The following is an 18,192-nucleotide window of genomic DNA, read 5'->3' on the forward strand; positions in this document are numbered from 1 at the left end:
CACGCACGCTCTCTCCTCTTTTCTTGATTCCCTTGCGTGCGCACTGCGCGGTGTGGTGAAACTGCTTTCACTGTCCTGAGCCTGGTGCCATACCATCTCGGCCGATCGCCCCACATCGGTGTTGGAGACGACGCTGATACTCACGGGTGACGCTTGATGTCCCCAAAGACTCAGACTGAGATTCGCGAGACAGGGAGAAGCGACAGCAAACGCCAGAAAGCGCGAACGCGTGCGCCTTTCGCTGTGATTTCTCCAAAAAGAGGAAGCCGCTTGATGGAGTCGCTTCGGGGACTCCCCACGTTTTTCTTCTTCCGCGCTTGCTTCTCCTGATCGTTTTTTTTTTCCAGTTCTATCGGGCGTGCGGCGCCGAGGAAGCAGAGATGTATGTGGGAGGGAGGGTTGTTGGAGAGGAAAACGTGTGCGTATAGGCGTATATGTGGCGTGCGGCGGAGCGCTGTCCTTTTCTTTTCACCCACCCCTCTCTCTTCCGCGGGTGGAGGCCATTCTCAGTTCGCTTTACATGAACAACTTGTTAGGTGTGCCCCACACCTTCAGCCCGTCGTGCGGAACCTGCGGAATGATGAAGTCGTGGTGGCGCCCGACAGCGTCCTCGTACGCCGCAGCGTCACCCTTGTACGAAGGGTCGCGGTAAATCGTTAGGTCATAGTTCAGCACCATGTACGCCAAGGCGACTTGCGTCTCGATCATGGAGAGATGCTGCCCAAGGCAGTTGCGGGGGCCGTTGATGAAGGGAATAAAAGCGTATGGGTCGATTTTCTTGGCGAACTTCACATCCTTCGTGCTTTGGTTCAGATAGTTTGTATCGTTGGCAATCTCGGCATCAATAAACCGGGTCGGGTCGAAGACTTCTGGCTTGTTCCACACATCAGGATTGTTGTGCACACCCTCGATGCCAACAGCGATCGTGCAGCCAGCGGGGATGCGGACGTCGGCGTCGAGGCCAGTGTCTGCCGCAGGCCAGACGTCGTCCTTCGCCGCGTACCGCATCACCAGCGGCACAACGCTGTGCCGCCGCAGCGTCTCGCGCAGAACTGCAGGCGTCCACACCAGGTCTCGCACGTCATTCACCGCTGGCACACCGCGAGGGCCGTAGCGAGTCTGCACGGTGCGCGTGCAACGGGCAGGATCGAAGAGGCGCGTGGCCTCCTCCAAGATCTTCTGGCGGATCTCAGGGTGGCGCAGGACCTCGTAGGTCGCAAACGTCAGCAGCGCGGCTGACGTTTCGTGGCCGGCGAGCAAGATTGTCTTTACATCGTCAATGAGCCCCACAATCATCTTTTCGTCCATGCGATCGATCTGCGAAATGCACAGCGCCAGAATGTCGGGTTTCCCTGTGCAGTTGGAGTCATTGCGCTGCTCCCATCGACGGCAGATGATGTTTCTCAGCACCTTGTTCAGCTCGGAGAGGCAGTGGTTACGCACGCGCGAGCCTTGCAGGAATGGCATGTAGGCACGCCACGGTGCCCACACACGCTTGTTGCACTCGTGCACAATAGGCAAGTAGAGAGCCGGAAAGATGCGGTCGGACTCTTCGGCGGAGAGTGACAGCGCACTCTCGCTGATCACCTGCAGTGTCATGTGGCGGTACTCCTCGTTCAGGTCCACGGACGGGTTCTTCGCGTCAACCGCGTCGAGCTTCAACAAAATGCGGTCGACCGCCTTCATAGCCATTTCTGGGACGCTGTCCAGAATGTCGATGCGCATCGCATGCGACAGCAGCAGGCGTCCCTTCTTCCACTGCTCGTCCTCCGAGGTGACCAGGCCGGTGCCGAGGAGACACATGAAGTGTTTGTACGCTGCCGCCAGCGCTTTGCGGTAGTTGCGCTGGTGCGTGAGTAGGACACGGCGCAGTAGGCGGGGCTCGTTGATGTAAATGACCCGCATGCCGGCAACGTTGTAGGTCACCAGGCGGCTTGTCTGAGGGCCGTCGGCACTCTTCTTCTTTTGTGGCAGGTTCTTCTCGGGATACAGACTCCAGTTCGACATTTTCGACCACGGGGAGGGGCCCGCCAGCAACAGGGCATGCCCCAGAAATGGAATGCCGTTCTTAATGGTCGGCAGCTTCGAAAGATAAAAGTCCATGCGCAGCACGGGTAGCACGACAGTGATGACGGTGTACAGAATGACAGCCGTCGCAATGGCAGTTGCCAAGGTGGTTGAGACCATGTCCTCGCGCGTCAGCAGCATTGCGTATGGCTGCACCGAGGAGGGCAACTTCGTGGCTGCGTTGTGGAGCGCAGCCACGATGTGGCTATGAAGCGCGTTCGCGGCCATCTGAGAACAGTTCACAACAAAAAAAGTGGGAGTCGAGCACCATGTGAAATGGGCGACAGGAGAAGCTGCAGCACCCTCTCTCCTCGTCCGCTGTATTGTTTTGATTGTCTGTGACTGCTATAGCTGTGAAATCCGACGAGACGCGGTGGTGCTTTGTGGCTGAGCGCGAGCCGAGGGCAGGCCTGTCGGTGTCGGTGGGCACGCTCGCGTGGCAAGCGGAAATGCGGGGAAGGAAGTGGTGATGCGTTTGCAGCAAGGTCAAAAAAAAAGCGGGTTCCTTAGTGGTCAGGGCCTACATGAGCGCAGGAGATCACAAACAGAGAGACACACGTAGAAGGTAAGTCGCAACGCAGGTCTTCAGAGTGTGGGGAAAGAAACACGCGAAGCCGCGTTCGCCGTGGCTTTCGTGGCGATCAGTTACTATGTGCTCTGAGCTGTGGGTTGTGGGCGCAACCACGCAGAAAAGGCGCCAAATGGAAACGAAAAACAAAAGGAAGGGCAGATGAACAGAGCGGAGGAGAAAAGGAAAACCGAAGGATGCACAGAGAAAGAAGAAAAGGATTAAAAAAGGTACTGATGCAATTATGTGGTTGTGAGCGGCGCGCAAGCCAACTGTTGTGGCCGAAGGCGCGTCCAACGAGAACGAGAGGAGAATAATCGGGGGCGTGGGGAGACGAGGCATGAAAAGGCAAGGAACAGGAGAAGGGAGGCAAGGGGAGTAGGCTCGGCCTGCATAAACTTTCGAGGGTCGGCTGCGCCTACCAGCACATGGCATCGTGGTCGGTGCGGTTCGAGGGTCCGCAGCTCGTGAGAGAGGAGAGAAGGGCATCGACTCTCTCGTTCTCTCGCTCCCTGAAGTTCTCAGTTCTGGCTGAGGGGAGGGGAGCAGTGGTGAGACACCAATATTTTTCTATGGTTCTTTCTTAGCGGGTTCGTACGCCTATGAGGCCGGCATGAAGATAGGGCAAGCAAATAAAAAGAGGAGTTAGAGAAAATATGCACACACACACACATATATAAGGAGGCACAGACGGAGGACGGAAGAAACAGAGCGAGGAAAAGCAATGAAGACGAGGCGCGCAGTAGCAATAACGTGAAGAAAGGAAAAAAGGGGGAAAAGGCAAAGGACAAAAACGTTCATTGAAGTCGGAGGCAAATGGCATACGTACACCAATACGGAAAGACACACATAAACACACACACCAACGGCGCTCACCCACGCACACGCGCATACGCAATATGGTATATAAATGGCGCCAAGCATAATTCGAAGTCTGGGCAACATAACGAAGAAAAGAGGAGACGAAAGAGAGAAAAGAGAGTGAGCGTGGAGGAGGAAGGAAACGAGAGAATATGAGAGAGAGACAAAGAACGCAGAAAGAGGTGCGTCAGCTTCATTTACATGTGGAAAGATTTTGTTTCTGTGGGTCCTTGATCCAAACACCAAAGCGAGGGAAGAAAAAAGGAGAGCCTAATAAACACGGTGATATCAATAAAAAATCGTGGAGGAAAAGGAGAAGGGAGAGTAGATGGACTCGTGGAGGAGGCCAGAAGGGAGCAAGTGGAACGTGGGAAAGGACTTGCAGCCGACAGTTCTACTGTAGTGTTATTGGCGGTCATCCCACGCTAACATTCACTCTTGCTCTTCCCCACCACTAGTACTTACCACACCACAGAACAAAAAGTGAAAAGACGAACATTAAGAGAAACGGAAGCTGGATCGGCTACGGAAATGCCAGACCGCTCGTCTTGTGCTTCGCTAGAAGCGCCTTCAGCGATGGCGACATCCCTTTCGGGGCCGAGTGGTCTATGCGAGGAAGGTCGCTCTTCGCGGCAACATCGTCCACTTTCCTTGTATCCAGCTGGTGTGTAGCACGAGGCGAGTTGTTCCCCTTCAACAGCGGGTCGGCGCTTGTGGTGGATTTCCTTCTATACCGGCTGTTGTTCAGCAGCGTCGCCACAGGATCGGGCGGAAGCGCTGGCTGGGAAACGTAGCTTTCGCTTTTCGATTCGGCCGAGGCCCCCGAGTCGTGTCGCTGCGCCAGCACCCCCATGGCGGTCATCTCCGACGCAAACTCCTCCATGAGCTCGTCCAGGTCAATCTCTACCTTCGCCGCCGCGGACGCCGCCGTCGGAGACGTAGTCTCGGCCTCCTTGTACGGGTTGTGGTGCCGCGGGGACGCCACGGCGTCGCGGTTGTTGGCGGTGGGCGCCAGGGGGTATGGCCTCGCCACGGATGCGGAGACCTTCAGGTTGGGTGCTGCTCTAGGTGAGTGCACGGCGCTGGCAGCAGGCAGTGCGTAAGACACCGGTAGCTTCCCTTTTCCTGTCGGAACGTTTTTCAAGCCTGCTAGCTTTTTCGCAAGCGAGGTGTCTGCTGTTTCCTGCGAGCGGCGCTTTCCCTTGGCCACCGTCGTTGTCAGGCTGGGGCACTGGTGGCCGTTGGCGAGCACTGGCATCCCCGCTGGTGAGAGGGCCCCGCGCCCACGCAGAGGTGACGAAGCGTTCGGCGGCGCGTCAAGGGACGGTGGCGAGGTGGACAACGCGACCGGGAGCTTTGGCAACGATGGGGCGGGGTCCTTGAGGGTGCCGAGCAGGTAGAACTTGCGTGAGGAGGTGTCCGAGAGTGATGCGTCGGTGGAGGCCCTAGCCGCCTTCAGCGCCGCCACCTGGCCCGCGGTGGGGCTCTTCAGCGCCGGCGGTGCTGTTTTCGACCCTGGCAGCATCCGCTTTGCCATGAGCGCCAGCTGGTCCAGCGCGGCAGCAGATGGTGCGTTGCACTCGTCAATGCCGACGTTGAAGAATGGGTGCTGCAGGCATTGCTCCGCCGTCAGTCTTACTTTCGGGTCGTAGACAAGCATCTGGCGCAGCAAGTCCAGCGCCGGCAACGGGATGTGCGATGGCAGCGCTTGAGCAAGGCCGGAGCCGGCTACTTTAGGAAAGGTGTAGCGGATTTTTTTGGCCAAGCGAAGTCCACCGGCCCACACCTCCTCAGTGGGGGACCCAAGCACTGACATTATCTTGAAGAGCTGATCGACCTCGTTTGTGCCTGGAAAAAGTGGCCGCATGGTGATGAGTTCCGCCATAATGCACCCGGCAGCCCACACATCCACCGCAGCGCCGTAGAAGCGATCCTGCAAGAGCAGCTCTGGTGCGCGGTACCACCGCGTCGACACGTAGTCGGTGAACGGGGGGCGAGCACAAATCTCCTTGACGAGTCCGAAGTCTGCCAGTTTCAGCACCTCGTCGCCGCTCGCCTCCTTCCGAATGAGAAGGTTTTCTGGCTTCATGTCTCGGTGGAAGTAGCCGCGCTTGTGGATGTACACGAGGGCCTGCAGCATTTGGCGCATGTAGTTCTTTACAAGAGGGTACGGAATCAACGGTGCAGCAGACGGTGTACTAGCTGGCGGCCCGCCCTGCTGCTTGGCCTTTTTGATGACGCCGAGCAAATCGCCGTCCATGTACTCGAAGACGAAAAACAGCTCGTTGTTCTCACGAATTACCTCACGCAGCTTCACCACGTTGGGGTGGCCGTGAATGCGCCGCACAACGTCCACCTCGGGAAGCTTGACGCACTCCTCCCACGTGTAGAATTTCTGCTTCATCTTCTTGATGGCTACAAGCTGGCCGGTTTTCTTGCTCACGGCCTTTGCGACGGAGCCGAACGTGCCATCTCCGATTTGAGCGAGAATTTCATACTTGTCCATCGCTGTGTGATATCTCTAGAGGTCTAAAATAAAGAAAGCAAAGAAGGGAAGAGGAATGCGAGAGAGGCAACAAGCGATGCCCTGGCAGTCCGGGAGGAGTAGCAGACAGGAGGAGACGCATATATACATGCTGGGCGTGCGTGTGGGCAGGTAGGGGGTGGGCGGAAAAGGGAGGTGAGATGGCGAGAGAAAACGATGTGCGAATACGTTGGCACACGTGCACACACACAAGCAACAACAACGATAGGAGGGGAGAGGAGGGAGGAGGCAGGTGAAGAGGGACATGGACGGCCGCAAGAGCATGAACGAGAGAATCGTAAAAGAGCGACACGGCGCAGAGAGCACTGGGAGGAGGGAAAGCAACGCTTGCCCTCGTGCTCTCGTGGCGCCGGAAGCAAGGCACACATACACAGATGTACATTCTGTACTGGTCGGCGCCTCAAAGAAAGTCACATCGTCGAGGTAGATGGCGTTTTCGCCGCCCTCCTCCTATTACGATCCCTGCAGTGGCAAGAGGGCTACGGCGCCACATGTGCGCTTGTGTGTCGGCGTCTACTCTCCCCTGCATGCACACACAACCCTCCAGCGATGAGGAGAGGGAGGGGCCACGTGTCGTATCGCAACGCTCCAATGTAGCACACACCCGCAGCCAAGATTTATTTCATTCCTCTGCCTGCGCTTGTTATCTGGCAAATATCCTACGAGTACTAGTGGAACGAAACCGCAAAAAAAATGCGTGGAGAAGGCCTTTCTCCGACTTGGAGACACGAGGGTCCATCGCCCACTTTGTTTAAATCCTACCTCTCCCTTCAAACGTGAAAAGAGACACACGCACATAGGCGCAGGCACACGAAGCGACGCAGGCGCGCATAGAACGCACCTTTTCAGGGGTGAAGAGAGTGTGGATCCGGGGGCCAGGCACCGCTCAAGCCACCGTTGGCGGAGGCGATGATGAGGAACCCGATCACAAAGTTAGTGATCATGTTGCTAATCGACCATGTGCCCAGAACAAAAAACTGAGTGGTGAAGGACTTGGGCACGTACGCAGGCTTCAGGCTGTCGAACTTCATGGGCACAACGCAACCCTTTCCAATGGGAGCGGTCACGCTCTGGTAAAAGCGAGCAGTGGTTCGACGCAGCATGACTGCAAAGCAAAGTAGCCTCAACAAGATAAAATGGACGTCTCCGCTGTGGTTGAGCGTATGCTCTCGCAAGGGACTTCGTTGAGCGAAGAGGGGCGCACAGAAGATCAAGAACGATGAGGAGCATTGTGAAAGGGAGAAGAGCAGACATCCATCGCAGTCTGACGGCCGCAACGCTTAGCAAGATACGCAGCGGCGATAAGGGCGGCTGAATTTCCCCACACACCCACTACCGTCTCTAACCCTTACCTTTGCGCGCGCATGGAAAAACAACTCGTAGACGCGACACTACGCGTGTGTGGGTGCCCTTTGAAAGGCAGTGCAGTAGAGGGGCAGGAGGCAGTGTATCGTGGTTCCTCACCCACTAGAGGCAGCACAGCTCTGATTTTGTTTGGCGACGTGCTCGTCTAACGAGGCAGATTCACAAGCGGAAGCTGTTCACCATAATACATTCGTGAAGTACCACAAAGAGAAGAACGCGTATCCACACTACCAGCACTACCACACAAATCGGCCGATCTACTCACATCGACAAGGCGAATAGAGAGAGAGAAACACATAAAACACAGAACAAAGCAGGAGTGGTGACAGCAATCAGCATCGTCTTTGGAGTCCGGCATGACGGAGACGTGCAAGCCACGACGGTGAGAACGACGAAAAAAGAACACGAGGAGAAAAAAACACATGAATGGGTGAGGATGCAACCGACGCAGCGATCAAAAAACAGCCCGGATACACATACAAAACGGAAGAACATTTTATTCCTGCTGGTCCATTCTCTGTCACGGTGCATTGAGCTCAATTCCGCCCCGGCCCTGTCACGGGCACATCGCGTGGTGCCAAGCAGCCCTGCACACACACGCCCTACAGCAACGCGCCGGCTCAGCCATCCGAGCACGGCCCCTGCCTCATACTCCACACCACCGCCGCGCTCTGCAGGTCGCCTCACACCCGCACCCGTCACGCCGGCGCCCACCTGCTGTGCATCCTCGTAGGGGTGGCACACAGGCCCCCCCCTCCCCCCGCACCAGCAACGGCAGTCGGGGCCGGGTGCAATGCGTTCCAGCCACGCCGACACCCTGCCTACCACATGGACGGCACAAGCGTGTTCGCTGTCGCGGGCCACCCCGACGCAACGCCACCCAGGGCCCCACCGCCGACACATCAGTGTGGCCATGCATCGCACAGACCCCCCCCCCCTGCCACGCCGTAGGCACTCTCGACCCTTGTCACCACGAGAAGTGGGGCTCCGGCGCTGGCAGGGGATAGGAGGGGGGAGAGGGAGCCGCCTGGGCATACACCGCATACGGCGTGCGGTGTGCTGGGCGCTGAGATACTACGCAGAGTGAAAGGCGACCCGCCGATGACGGGGAGAAGGGAGCAGAGAGAGTGAACAACAAAAAGATGGCGTCGAAAATGCAACAAAGGCATCTCCTATGCGCTCACTGTTGGTGCGGCGTCAACAAGGCCCCAAGACAGCACGCAGCGAATGGAGCAGGGAAGGCGGAAGCTCGAAGTAGAAGTGACGGATGATGTAACCCTGTTGTGCGCATGGGGCGACGGAGAGAAAGAGGAGGTCGTGAGACAGCTTACACGGATTGCTGCGTTTCGCTCTCGGCTCGTGCGGCGACAACCTCCCGCTCCTCCGAAAAAGACTCGAGTATTTTGGCGAAATTGGAAAAGGTATCCATCAGGTGCAGCAATACCGCAGACACAAGGCCAGCACCGTACGAGACCTCCCATGTGAAAAGGCGATCGAAGATGAGGCTGAGGAAGGCGGACATTGCGTAGCTCATGGGAATCTCAATGAACAGGAGTGATAGCAGCACACACAGCAACTGCACCCCTGTCAACATCGTGTCCCTCACGAACGGCTCCATTATGCTCAGATTGAGAGTCAACGCAGCCAGAAAATACGCGGTGAGAACCCAGTGATAACCGTGGTAGAAGCCCCAGTCGACGCCGGTGTCGAATAGCGTTGTCAAGAAAAACGCAGCCTTCAAGCAGTACGCCCCGCCGACGGCGAAGAGCACCGTCATCGCCAGATACAAAAGCTTTGCCGCGAAGTGCCGAACGACTGACTCGATGATGGGGCTGCCTGTGATAAGGTCGGGATTGTGCGGAACGACGACGCGCACGAAAGTGTACGGCGTCTTGCATTCAGCGCACACGCGACGGTGCTGTGGGTTGCTTGTCATCTCACGCCACTGCTCGAGGCAGTTGTGGTGCACAAACTTGCTCGAGCCGTTGCAGGCGCATGGGGCGAAGAGGTCGTCACGCGGCTCTGAACAGCGGCAGATGCGGCACGTCGGTCCCGAGTCCTCCTCCTCCGAGAAGACCGTCAAGTTGAGGGCGGTGATCTCGCGCTCCGACTCTGCGGTGTGCTCGCGAGCAGGCGCACGGGGGCATCGCGCCCCCAGCCATCGGAGGCGCGACGCGCAGCACGCATTCACGCATATGAGTTCTTGGATCTTGGCCCACACATACGCCGCACCCGCCTGCAGGCTGTTTGACGCCACCTTTGCAAAGCGCTGAAAGCAGACGAGGGGGCCGTCGCTGGCCTCTTCGCTGTAGAGCAGAGTTGGTGCTAATACGTCTTCGCCTGTACGCTGGCGCACCATCAGCTCTCCGACCTCCCGCGTCACGGTGAGAAAGGCAAATGTTGCCACGATGCTCACCACAAGAAGTGCCAAGCGGCCTGTCACGCTCTCGATCCACCACCGATGGTTGAGCGGGTTCGAAGACGGCTGTCGGCACAGTACGAGCACAACGTCTACGACCGTCTCGGCATCGTGCGGGAGGTTGCTGTGGAGGCGGACGCGCAACGGGCCGTTCATTGTGTACTGCTTGCCGATGCGGAAGAGAAATCGGGCGGAGTACTGGGCAGGATCGATTTCTTTGTAGCTTCTCGTGTATGTCGCCGCTCGTGAGAGGTAGCACTCGTCCATAATGTCGGAGCACGTAGCACTTTCCTCCACGCGCATGGACCCGTCGTTCTCCGGGTACACAACGTCTGAGCGATTCAAGTGCGCCTTGAAATCTTGCAATGCTTTGACCGTGCTCGAGAAAGGCGTGGGGTCTTGCCAAACAACGGCGTGAAAGTCGGCTTCATAGCGGTGGCGAAAGCGGAACATCATGTATAGCATGTGGTCGTGAAGATTGCACTCCGCGGTTGTCCCAGACTCGACCACGCAGTAGGGAACAGTGAGGAAGTCAAACGTGCGGGTCGCGTAGCCGTTCTCGGAGCCGTAGAATGTGAGAGAGGCTACGGAAACGGAAGGGTTTGGATCATACCTTGAAACGAAGAGGCTGCGCTGCCCGAGAGAAACGGCCTCGGATGTGCCCGTCGTGGAAAGTATACGGGAATTGTTGATGTCGAAAAGGGCCAGCGTCGGCACCCATTTTGCTGGTGAGCTGGCATACGTCGATGTTAGCCCGAGGGAGAACACGAGCACGGCCAGCATGGGCGCCACTGCCTGGCGAAAGGGCATCGCCGCACTCACAAGTCGAAGGGCTCGGGGGAGGGGGATATCAGAGAAAGAGCGAGGTTCGATGTGACCGTCAATGAGGAGACGAAAGAGGGGGAGCAATGCCCAGAAGGCTTTCTACTGCGCTTCCACGAAGACTCAAAGAAAGAAAAGTAGCTCAAGCACGCATGAACAAAAAACGAAGATTAACAGCACCGCAGTCCTTTTCGTGCCGACGCACGCGCAGACATACACACACACGCGCGCAGACAGGAAGAGGCAAACTCACAATCGAGCAGAGAGCAAGGTGAAGAGAAGGCTAGAACAACAGAAAATATCGCAACTCTGTAAACAAATCGGTGGGCTCGTTTTTGTTGTTGTTTTCTTGCGAAAAGGGGAGAACAAGATGAGAGGAGCACAGAGATGCCGTGAAAGCGTTTAAAAGGAAAGAGAGAAGAGAGGGGTGGAGCAGCGAAGAAAGTGTTAAGTAGACAAAAATGTGCATCAAAGGACAGAGAGACCCTGAAGCCGCTGCATTCATCGATGAAAACGATGGTGCCGAATCTACCCACGGACGGTGATCAGCGAGGGAAACGGTCATTAAGCACGCGTCGGATCTTCATACTGCAACTCTTGCATTTCGCGACACGATGATCGGAGGAGCGGCTGCAGATGCAGCTTTTGCATCGTTCACTTGCCACCACTCCTGCAGACCAGCTGCTCATCACAGAGGAGCGCGAGCCCCTACGAGGAAAGGAGAGAAGGCACTCCGGCCTCTCTCCTCTTGCGTCGTGGCGGAGACGCGCGCCACGGTCTGCAGCGTTGACTGTTACAGGAGCCTCTTCCTGTATCCACTTTACCCATCCCACAGCCACCCTCGGTTCATTCATCGTCGCATCACAGCCGAAAGAAGGCAGAAATGACGCGTAAAAGGAGGGACACGGAATCGAGATGAGCTGGGGCGCTGCAAAGTTCCCTCAGCATTTGATTTCGCTTTCTTTTTCTGTGCAAAAGTCCGACACACGAAAACCTTTTTTGAAAAAACTATAGAGCGCACAAACTGGGATGGCTACTTGAAGCGCAGGTTTTCATCTTAGGTTTACAAAGAAAAATGGAAAAGTAAAATAGAACAAAAAAAAAACAGAGAGAAGATAAGAAAACAGTGCTTTTTATACACGCGCACGCCCTTACAGACCCACACGCACAGACAGACAGACACCGACATATATATATAGCGAGAGAGAGAGATGTGCGCAAACACACACACGCACATCATCTGAGCGAGGTAGTTACGGTAATCGTTTACGTTCCTTTTTCGTTTTCTGTCTGCCCTTCTTTTACGCATTTTTAGCTCTTTTCTTCTCATTACTTTGCCATGGTTTCGCCCTCCGTGCATCTGCTTGGGTCGTCATTTTTCTTTCCTGTCTTCTTTTCTTTTTCGGTCAGATCATCTTTTTGGCGTTAAATAAAGCTTCACAGCCCTCGCGCATGTGTATTTCCCCGTTCTCTCTCGTGTGCCTGCTCGCTGCGCGGTCCTATAGTGGAGAGGATCGGCGTGAACGAGAGCCATACAAACTCAAGGTAAATAGATGAAATCAAAGTCCTGGGCGGAAATACAAGAACACAGAAAGACACGTAATCGCACCGACACAAATCTGAAGTAAGAAGCGCACGTACCGCTTTCCATATCTTCTTATCTTACGTATGCCGCCGCCATCTCATTAAGCGCTCGCTGGGGCATCGTTTCGAGGCTGACTCGCGGGATTACGGAGCTCCTCGGCGCCGTGCGCGAATGCGCAGCGATCGCCCCATGCGCAGTTACCGTTTTTCTCCCAGTAAATACACATCTTTGACTTCATCTTCGTCCTATCGATACCCTGGCGGCCGCCACGGTAGCCCGCCCCGCGACCGCGACCGTTGTTGTAGTACGGCTCGTAGGCGGTCGGGGGGATACTCCAGTGGGTGGTCTTGGTGTTGTGATCGATGTAGTAGGGCTTTCCATCGGCAGTGTACGACAGCTGCCAGCCAGGTGGCAGCATGGGCTGCTGACCAAAGTACGCTTGCTGCATTTTGATAGAAGTCGAGTTAGTTAAGAGGATTATTATCTTACTCTGCGGGGAAAGTGGTGACAAAACACGGTGTTGGCGGCGAGGCACACAATCCGCAGGAGGAGACATACAAAGAGAGCCCAGGCGTGTTGAGGTATGTACCAGTACGTGTATATGTGCGTGTGTTGGACAATGGCGGGGAAGGGAAAAGAAAGGAGACGATGAGAGTGAAGGAAAGGGAAGGTGGTGCAGAAGTCCGTGAGTAAGGGCAGTGGCGTGCGTCGAGTGCAGCGTCGGTGGCTCTGACAGCCACACCGATCGAACAGAGACGCCAACGAGCCATGAACCGCCAAAAGCACCTGCCAACGTCCATGGGGCCGCGCCACAAGAACGCACCAAAATAGACTAGGGCAGGAGAGGGATAGGTGGGGCTTAGGTACTTGGAGAGACACAAATGCGCAGTACACCTTCTCCCGTCGCTGCCATCCACGGAAGAGCAACAGACTGTAAGATGCCTTCGAAAAGCCATCCATCACCGTTCTCCTCGCCGAGCAAGTGTTACTTGCACGCAGTCGTTTTTTTTTTTGCTTCGTTGCAAGGGCGAAGGAAGTGAACTGTACAAGCGCAACGGGCACCCGCACACAGCAAGCAAACAAACTAAAAGAGGGAGCAACGCCAACGGCTTAAAGCAGAACGAGAGGAGGGGAGTGAAAACTCACATAAAAGGGAGAGAAAAAGCGCCGACGCTAACTTCTCCGCGTTGGGAACTAGTATACATGAGTGTTGGCCGGCGACCCTGCCCTGATGCCTAGCAAATGTGTGTAACTAAAGACTCGGTAGCTTCACGGCACGCTGCAGTGCACACACGACTGAGGGGGAGGGAGAAGTGGGTCGCCACTGGCAAGGTAGCATGGGACGGTTAGTAGTACGTGTAAAGGCCTTTGGAAGGGCGGCAGCACTGCATTCTATCCACATATCGATCATTTGTGTCAACAGGGAGATCAGTAAAGCAGTGTCGTGTCGCCAGCTTTGTGCTTCGGCCCACTGCGTAGGGTTTGACCGCTCCGAGGGAACGACCGAAACTCCCTATCCACTGTTCAATACGCGTGGGGACATGCGGCCGGGGAGTAACCAGAGCCGCCCGGTGCTTCTCCGCCACCGCTTTTCGTGGATCCCTACTTTCGGTGGCATTGCCGTGAGGCGACTCAGCCGTTACAAGCGTACCTGAAGCGTCGTGCACGAGCGACGTTCTCTTGAGCTGAACTGCACCCGGTTCAGTGCCGTCATCGGCCTTCAAGTCCTTGATCGTCTTGTATTGATTGCTAGAGGTGGCGGTGTAGAGGGGCTTGCGGGTTGTATCTCGTGGTGCAGCCTTCGTCTGCGGGAGCGTACATCCGTGTCTCGATACGCGAGCGCCACCAAAGGTGTCCTCGTTGGCCCGTATGGCTGCTACGGTTTTCATGACCTCCATGCGCTGTTTGAGGAGGACGGATTCAGCGCTTTCCTTAGGCACGCGCGCCCCGTACGGGGTAACGGCACTCCGTGAGACGTGACTGATCAGCTGGGATAGCATATCAGCAGACGGAGAAGACGTGAGAGACCGATTCTTTTCACCGGTCCCGGCCACACGTTCGCCTTGCGACGTGAGCATGAGGGTATCTCTCAACTTCTACGACGAGTGAGCATTAGAGAATGGAGAACGGGACAGAGAACAGAAGGAAAGGAGGCAGCAGGCGATCGGGATGTGTTGACGGGCATCGAAGAAGCAAGTGAGAGGCGTCCGGCACACGCATGCACACACGCCACCTTCTGGGTGACAACATGCTGCAGCAGTGAGCGAAGACAAAAGAGCAGCTGCCACGGCATCCACGCATACATGTCTACATGCAGCAGTACAGCACAGGTGACAGTACACTAGAAAACAGATCGGCATGTGTGTTTTTCGAAGTCGGTCACGACCACGTTCGCATCGCACAGCGCCGCTCCTCTGTAGGCAAACCCACGTAACGTTTCATCGGACTTCAACGTTCCGTTGCACTGTTGCGACCCTTTAATCTCTGGAACCTCTGTTTTTTTTTTGGTTTTGGTGGTGTCGATTAATACTGGTAGTAGTGGTAGTAGTGGTGGTTCTTTCAGTGTTAGGAAAAGGCCAAAAGAGGGCAAAAAGAGATGAATGAAACAAAACAAGCACACGCGGGTGAAAACAGGGAAAACACAGAGCCGGGATAACACGCACAAAAGGAACGCAACACACACACACAATAGCATAACACAGGGGGGAAAGAGGAGGTAACGAACCGGAAAAAAATGGCAAAACGCGAACTCTCAAAAAGCAAAAGAAAACATTGACAGGGAAGAAACACAAGAAGACAACCTCGCGCACGTACACAATACGGAAGGATAACAAGAAGCAGGTGAAGAGAAGAAGCACGGCAAGAGAATCAGCGAGGAGACGACGACAAAGAAAACCCAACGTCGAAGGAAAAGAGAGGGCCGAGGAAGAGAGAAAGAGCAGCAGCACTTCAATGTGTGTGACGCTAGGAATGCGCGGATGGGCGAGTGTGTGCGCGCGTTCTCTTCTCGGTCTTCACTCTCGTGCCGCATCTTTCGGTTCATCTCCGCCATCGCGGTTGGGTGTTCGTGTGCGCCTCTCTCATTGCGTCCTTCACGTATGCGATGAGAGGCCTCCGTCAGACATTTTTTTTATTTGCAGGTTCCTTCTCAGCACCGCATCTTCTTCTTTGCTATTGTTTCAAGCTAGTCATCTCTGAGATCAAACAAATTACCCCACACCTACAGCTCCGCAAAGAACCTCGAGAGAAAACAGACAAAACAGAAAGAAAGAACATGAACGAAAAAAAATGCAGCAGGACGACTATCAGAAGGTGTGCTGCACGGAAAGATAGGAAGACAGCCACGAGGGGAAAAAGGGGGTCGGAAAAAAAAAACAGCTGGACGCAAGTGCACTGAGGAATGTATGGAGGAAGAAGAGAGGGAGTAAGCATCGCGACGTCGAGCATACTTGGGTCAAACCATACCTCTGAGCAAGCGGCTATGCTCTTGTGTGCACGTGCAACCTGAGCGTGCTACATTTGCTGTGCGGAGCGGGTGAGTCGGTATCCTCAACAGCGTTTCTAAAGCGGGCACGCGCATACGGAAGCACGACATAACAGCGGCGTTTGGGAGGGGAGGTGGGTGAAGGCAGTCACACACAGAAGAGCAACAACGGGAGACAGTGGACAACAAGCGCAAAACGTACAAAAAAAGTTAAATTTCTTCACAGCTTACATAGAAGAAAAAAAAGAACAACGCGGGCCACTGACACGGCAGTCTCGGCCATGCATCCAAAGCAGAGCCCGACAACACAGTTGACAGGCACAAACACACACACATAAACGCCTCGTTCGAATGTGTTCTTTTCGCCATGTTCAGTGCGGCCACTTCTCACGATGGCCAAAAGCCAAGTGACGGACTCAGTTTTGTAGCATCAAATGAGCGAGGGTCGCAGTGGTGTCTTTCGCCGGCACCTTCAGCGGGAATGCTAGCGCCGGAGGCAGGTTGAGCTCTAAGTACGGCTCCGGTGGATTATACTTGGGAGGGGCTGGCAGCTTTCCCATCGGCATCGTCTGCGGTGATGCTGAGCTAGAACCACTCATGGAAGGCGGCTGGTGTTTTGCGGCCTTGGTCGGGCTGAACACTCTACTCTGGCTGGCATTCTGATTGCTGAGCATCATGGTGAGAGAGGAGCCGGCTGCCTTCAGTGGTTGGCTAGGCGTGCTTGCCGTCACCTGCGTCTGCGGAGATGCCACCGTCTTCTGCGCATTATGAACGTTTGGGTTGAGAATGAAACCAAGCCCGTTGACGTCAAGGTGACGTTCGTCCGGCAGCTCGTGAAGGTAGGGGCAGTTTGTCCCACGCAGACACCCGCCATTCACGAAGTACTTGCACACCTCTTGCGTGCGATCGTGCGGGGGAACTACACCGGGTATTACGCCATTCACCACGCCACCTGCCTGGAGCGACATCGACTTCTTTACCCCTGACGGCATGAAGACGTAGCCGCCAGCGGTCCCAGCTGGTGGTCGAGAGCCATTCACGGAGGGGACCGGACTGGAAGACATGTTCCACATCTTTCGCTGCGAGACACGAGAGGGAGATACAGAGCCTAAAAAAAAACGAAAAAAGGAGGAGCTCGATCCAGACTGCGCAGACTCGGCAAGAACTCAGGGCGGAGGAGGTGGGCGAGGGCTAAGCTTGTGAGTGAGTAGGGGGAAAGGGAGAAGTTAAAGTTAGGAAGAATGGAGCCCAGAATCTGAAGTGAAAATGCTGAACCGTGTCTGCGTGCACTGATGTATAGGACCTGAAGGGGTGATGAGTGATGGCGTGCGCAAAATTGGTTTTGCGGGAGAAAGAAATGATGACTCAAACGTGCGCCTTGCAGCAGCAGCGACAGCAGCAGCAGCAGATGCAATGGCGGCGCCCTCAATGGTGTGGAGGTGTGGGCGCAGGTGCGCCTGTCCCTGAGCGGCTCTCGTTTGTTGCTGCTTCTCTGCCGTAGATTCCGTCGTGCCACTGATCCCTTGTTCTCTCCTGTTCTGCACGTGCCAGAATCAAGATGAATAAAAGGCGAGAAGCCGAAGCCCTGAGTTTTTGCTTTTCGCTGTCGTCGGCAACCGCTGGTCTCAATGAAATATGCGTCGTTGCTGAGTGTATGCAGGAAGGAGTGAGGATGCAGCGAAGAGTCAGCAGAGGATGGAGCCGTCGAGTCACACACACACACACACACACACCTTGAGCGAGCGGACACGCACACACGCCAACGACCGGTGATGTTTTGCTCACTATCTGTCCTTTCCTTTATGCTGTTGGTGTAACTGTGAATGTTCTACCGCGCGTGTGTGTGTGCTCTCATTTGACAGAGAACAAGAGAGCCTGCGAAAACCTGTGCAGGCGGAAGCAAGCACACACACACACACACATGTATGTGCATATGTAAAGTAGAGAAAAGGAGCATCGAAAAGGGTGGGAAGGTCGAGACAAAGTACAGCACAACGTACAGGACCAGTGCATGTGGTGCTCCCTTCATGCACCTTTGTGCTCCACGCAGCTGCTGCGTCTGCAGTGTGCATTCATCGGCGAGCAGCAACTGCCGGAGACCTGCACCTGATCTCGTCGACTGCGTGCGCCTAGATGCGCGGAGGCAGCACAGTTCCTGTGAGGCATGCATTGAACCAGAGAGCAAAGACGCTTCCACGCGTGCCATCCCTTCTTATCCTTCTGCGGCTATTCTGTTTTCGATGTAACTCGACTTCACGAAACGTAGGCCTGTAAGAAGAACAACTCACAACGAAACCTCGCAAAACTGTGTAGTATGGCGCTGTCTCAGACAGGAGCGACATGCACGCCATCTCGTCTCTGCCGGGGACACGGCTCACTGACGGCCGTGGGCATCGCAAAAATCGTCAGCCCACCAAAGGCCTCGGCCATCCTCGCCTCCGGTCCACATTCCTCCCATAGCCGCTACCCCTCGACT

At 55.5% G+C, this 18,192-nt stretch overlaps 7 protein-coding genes across 7 annotated transcripts; all 7 read right to left on the reverse strand.

Annotated features, from left to right (window-relative positions):
• Window positions 1-516: 516 nt before the first annotated feature.
• On the reverse strand, window positions 517-2,295 carry LINJ_27_0090 (cytochrome p450-like protein; the record flags this gene model as incomplete). Its single annotated transcript, XM_001466251.1, has 1 exon — window positions 517-2,295. The coding sequence occupies one exon, from the start codon at window positions 2,293-2,295 to the stop codon at window positions 517-519; it is 1,779 nt and encodes a 592-aa protein (XP_001466288.1).
• A 1,724-nt stretch (window positions 2,296-4,019) lies between these two features.
• On the reverse strand, window positions 4,020-6,002 carry LINJ_27_0100 (putative protein kinase; the record flags this gene model as incomplete). The annotated part of the gene is made up of 1 exon (XM_001466252.1): window positions 4,020-6,002. One exon carries the CDS (start codon window positions 6,000-6,002, stop codon window positions 4,020-4,022), a length of 1,983 nt encoding a protein of 660 aa, XP_001466289.1.
• Window positions 6,003-6,886: 884 nt separating this feature from the next.
• Window positions 6,887-7,144, reverse strand: LINJ_27_0110 (conserved hypothetical protein; the record flags this gene model as incomplete). The annotated part of the gene is made up of 1 exon (XM_001466253.1): window positions 6,887-7,144. One exon carries the CDS (start codon window positions 7,142-7,144, stop codon window positions 6,887-6,889), a length of 258 nt encoding a protein of 85 aa, XP_001466290.1.
• Window positions 7,145-8,733: 1,589 nt separating this feature from the next.
• LINJ_27_0120 (conserved hypothetical protein) lies at window positions 8,734-10,635 on the reverse strand (the record flags this gene model as incomplete). The annotated part of the gene is made up of 1 exon (XM_001466460.1): window positions 8,734-10,635. The coding sequence occupies one exon, from the start codon at window positions 10,633-10,635 to the stop codon at window positions 8,734-8,736; it is 1,902 nt and encodes a 633-aa protein (XP_001466497.1).
• Window positions 10,636-12,332: 1,697 nt separating this feature from the next.
• LINJ_27_0130 (conserved hypothetical protein) lies at window positions 12,333-12,788 on the reverse strand (the record flags this gene model as incomplete). Its single annotated transcript, XM_001466459.2, has 1 exon — window positions 12,333-12,788. One exon carries the CDS (start codon window positions 12,786-12,788, stop codon window positions 12,333-12,335), a length of 456 nt encoding a protein of 151 aa, XP_001466496.1.
• Window positions 12,789-13,578: 790 nt separating this feature from the next.
• LINJ_27_0140 (conserved hypothetical protein) lies at window positions 13,579-14,232 on the reverse strand (the record flags this gene model as incomplete). The annotated part of the gene is made up of 1 exon (XM_001466458.1): window positions 13,579-14,232. One exon carries the CDS (start codon window positions 14,230-14,232, stop codon window positions 13,579-13,581), a length of 654 nt encoding a protein of 217 aa, XP_001466495.1.
• A 1,900-nt stretch (window positions 14,233-16,132) lies between these two features.
• On the reverse strand, window positions 16,133-16,684 carry LINJ_27_0150 (conserved hypothetical protein; the record flags this gene model as incomplete). Its single annotated transcript, XM_001466457.1, has 1 exon — window positions 16,133-16,684. One exon carries the CDS (start codon window positions 16,682-16,684, stop codon window positions 16,133-16,135), a length of 552 nt encoding a protein of 183 aa, XP_001466494.1.
• Between the last annotated feature and the right edge of the window lie 1,508 nt (window positions 16,685-18,192).

The sequence above is a fragment of the Leishmania infantum genome, chromosome 27 (assembly GCF_000002875.2).
Source record: "Leishmania infantum JPCM5 genome chromosome 27".
Lineage (NCBI taxonomy): Eukaryota > Euglenozoa > Kinetoplastea > Trypanosomatida > Trypanosomatidae > Leishmania > Leishmania infantum.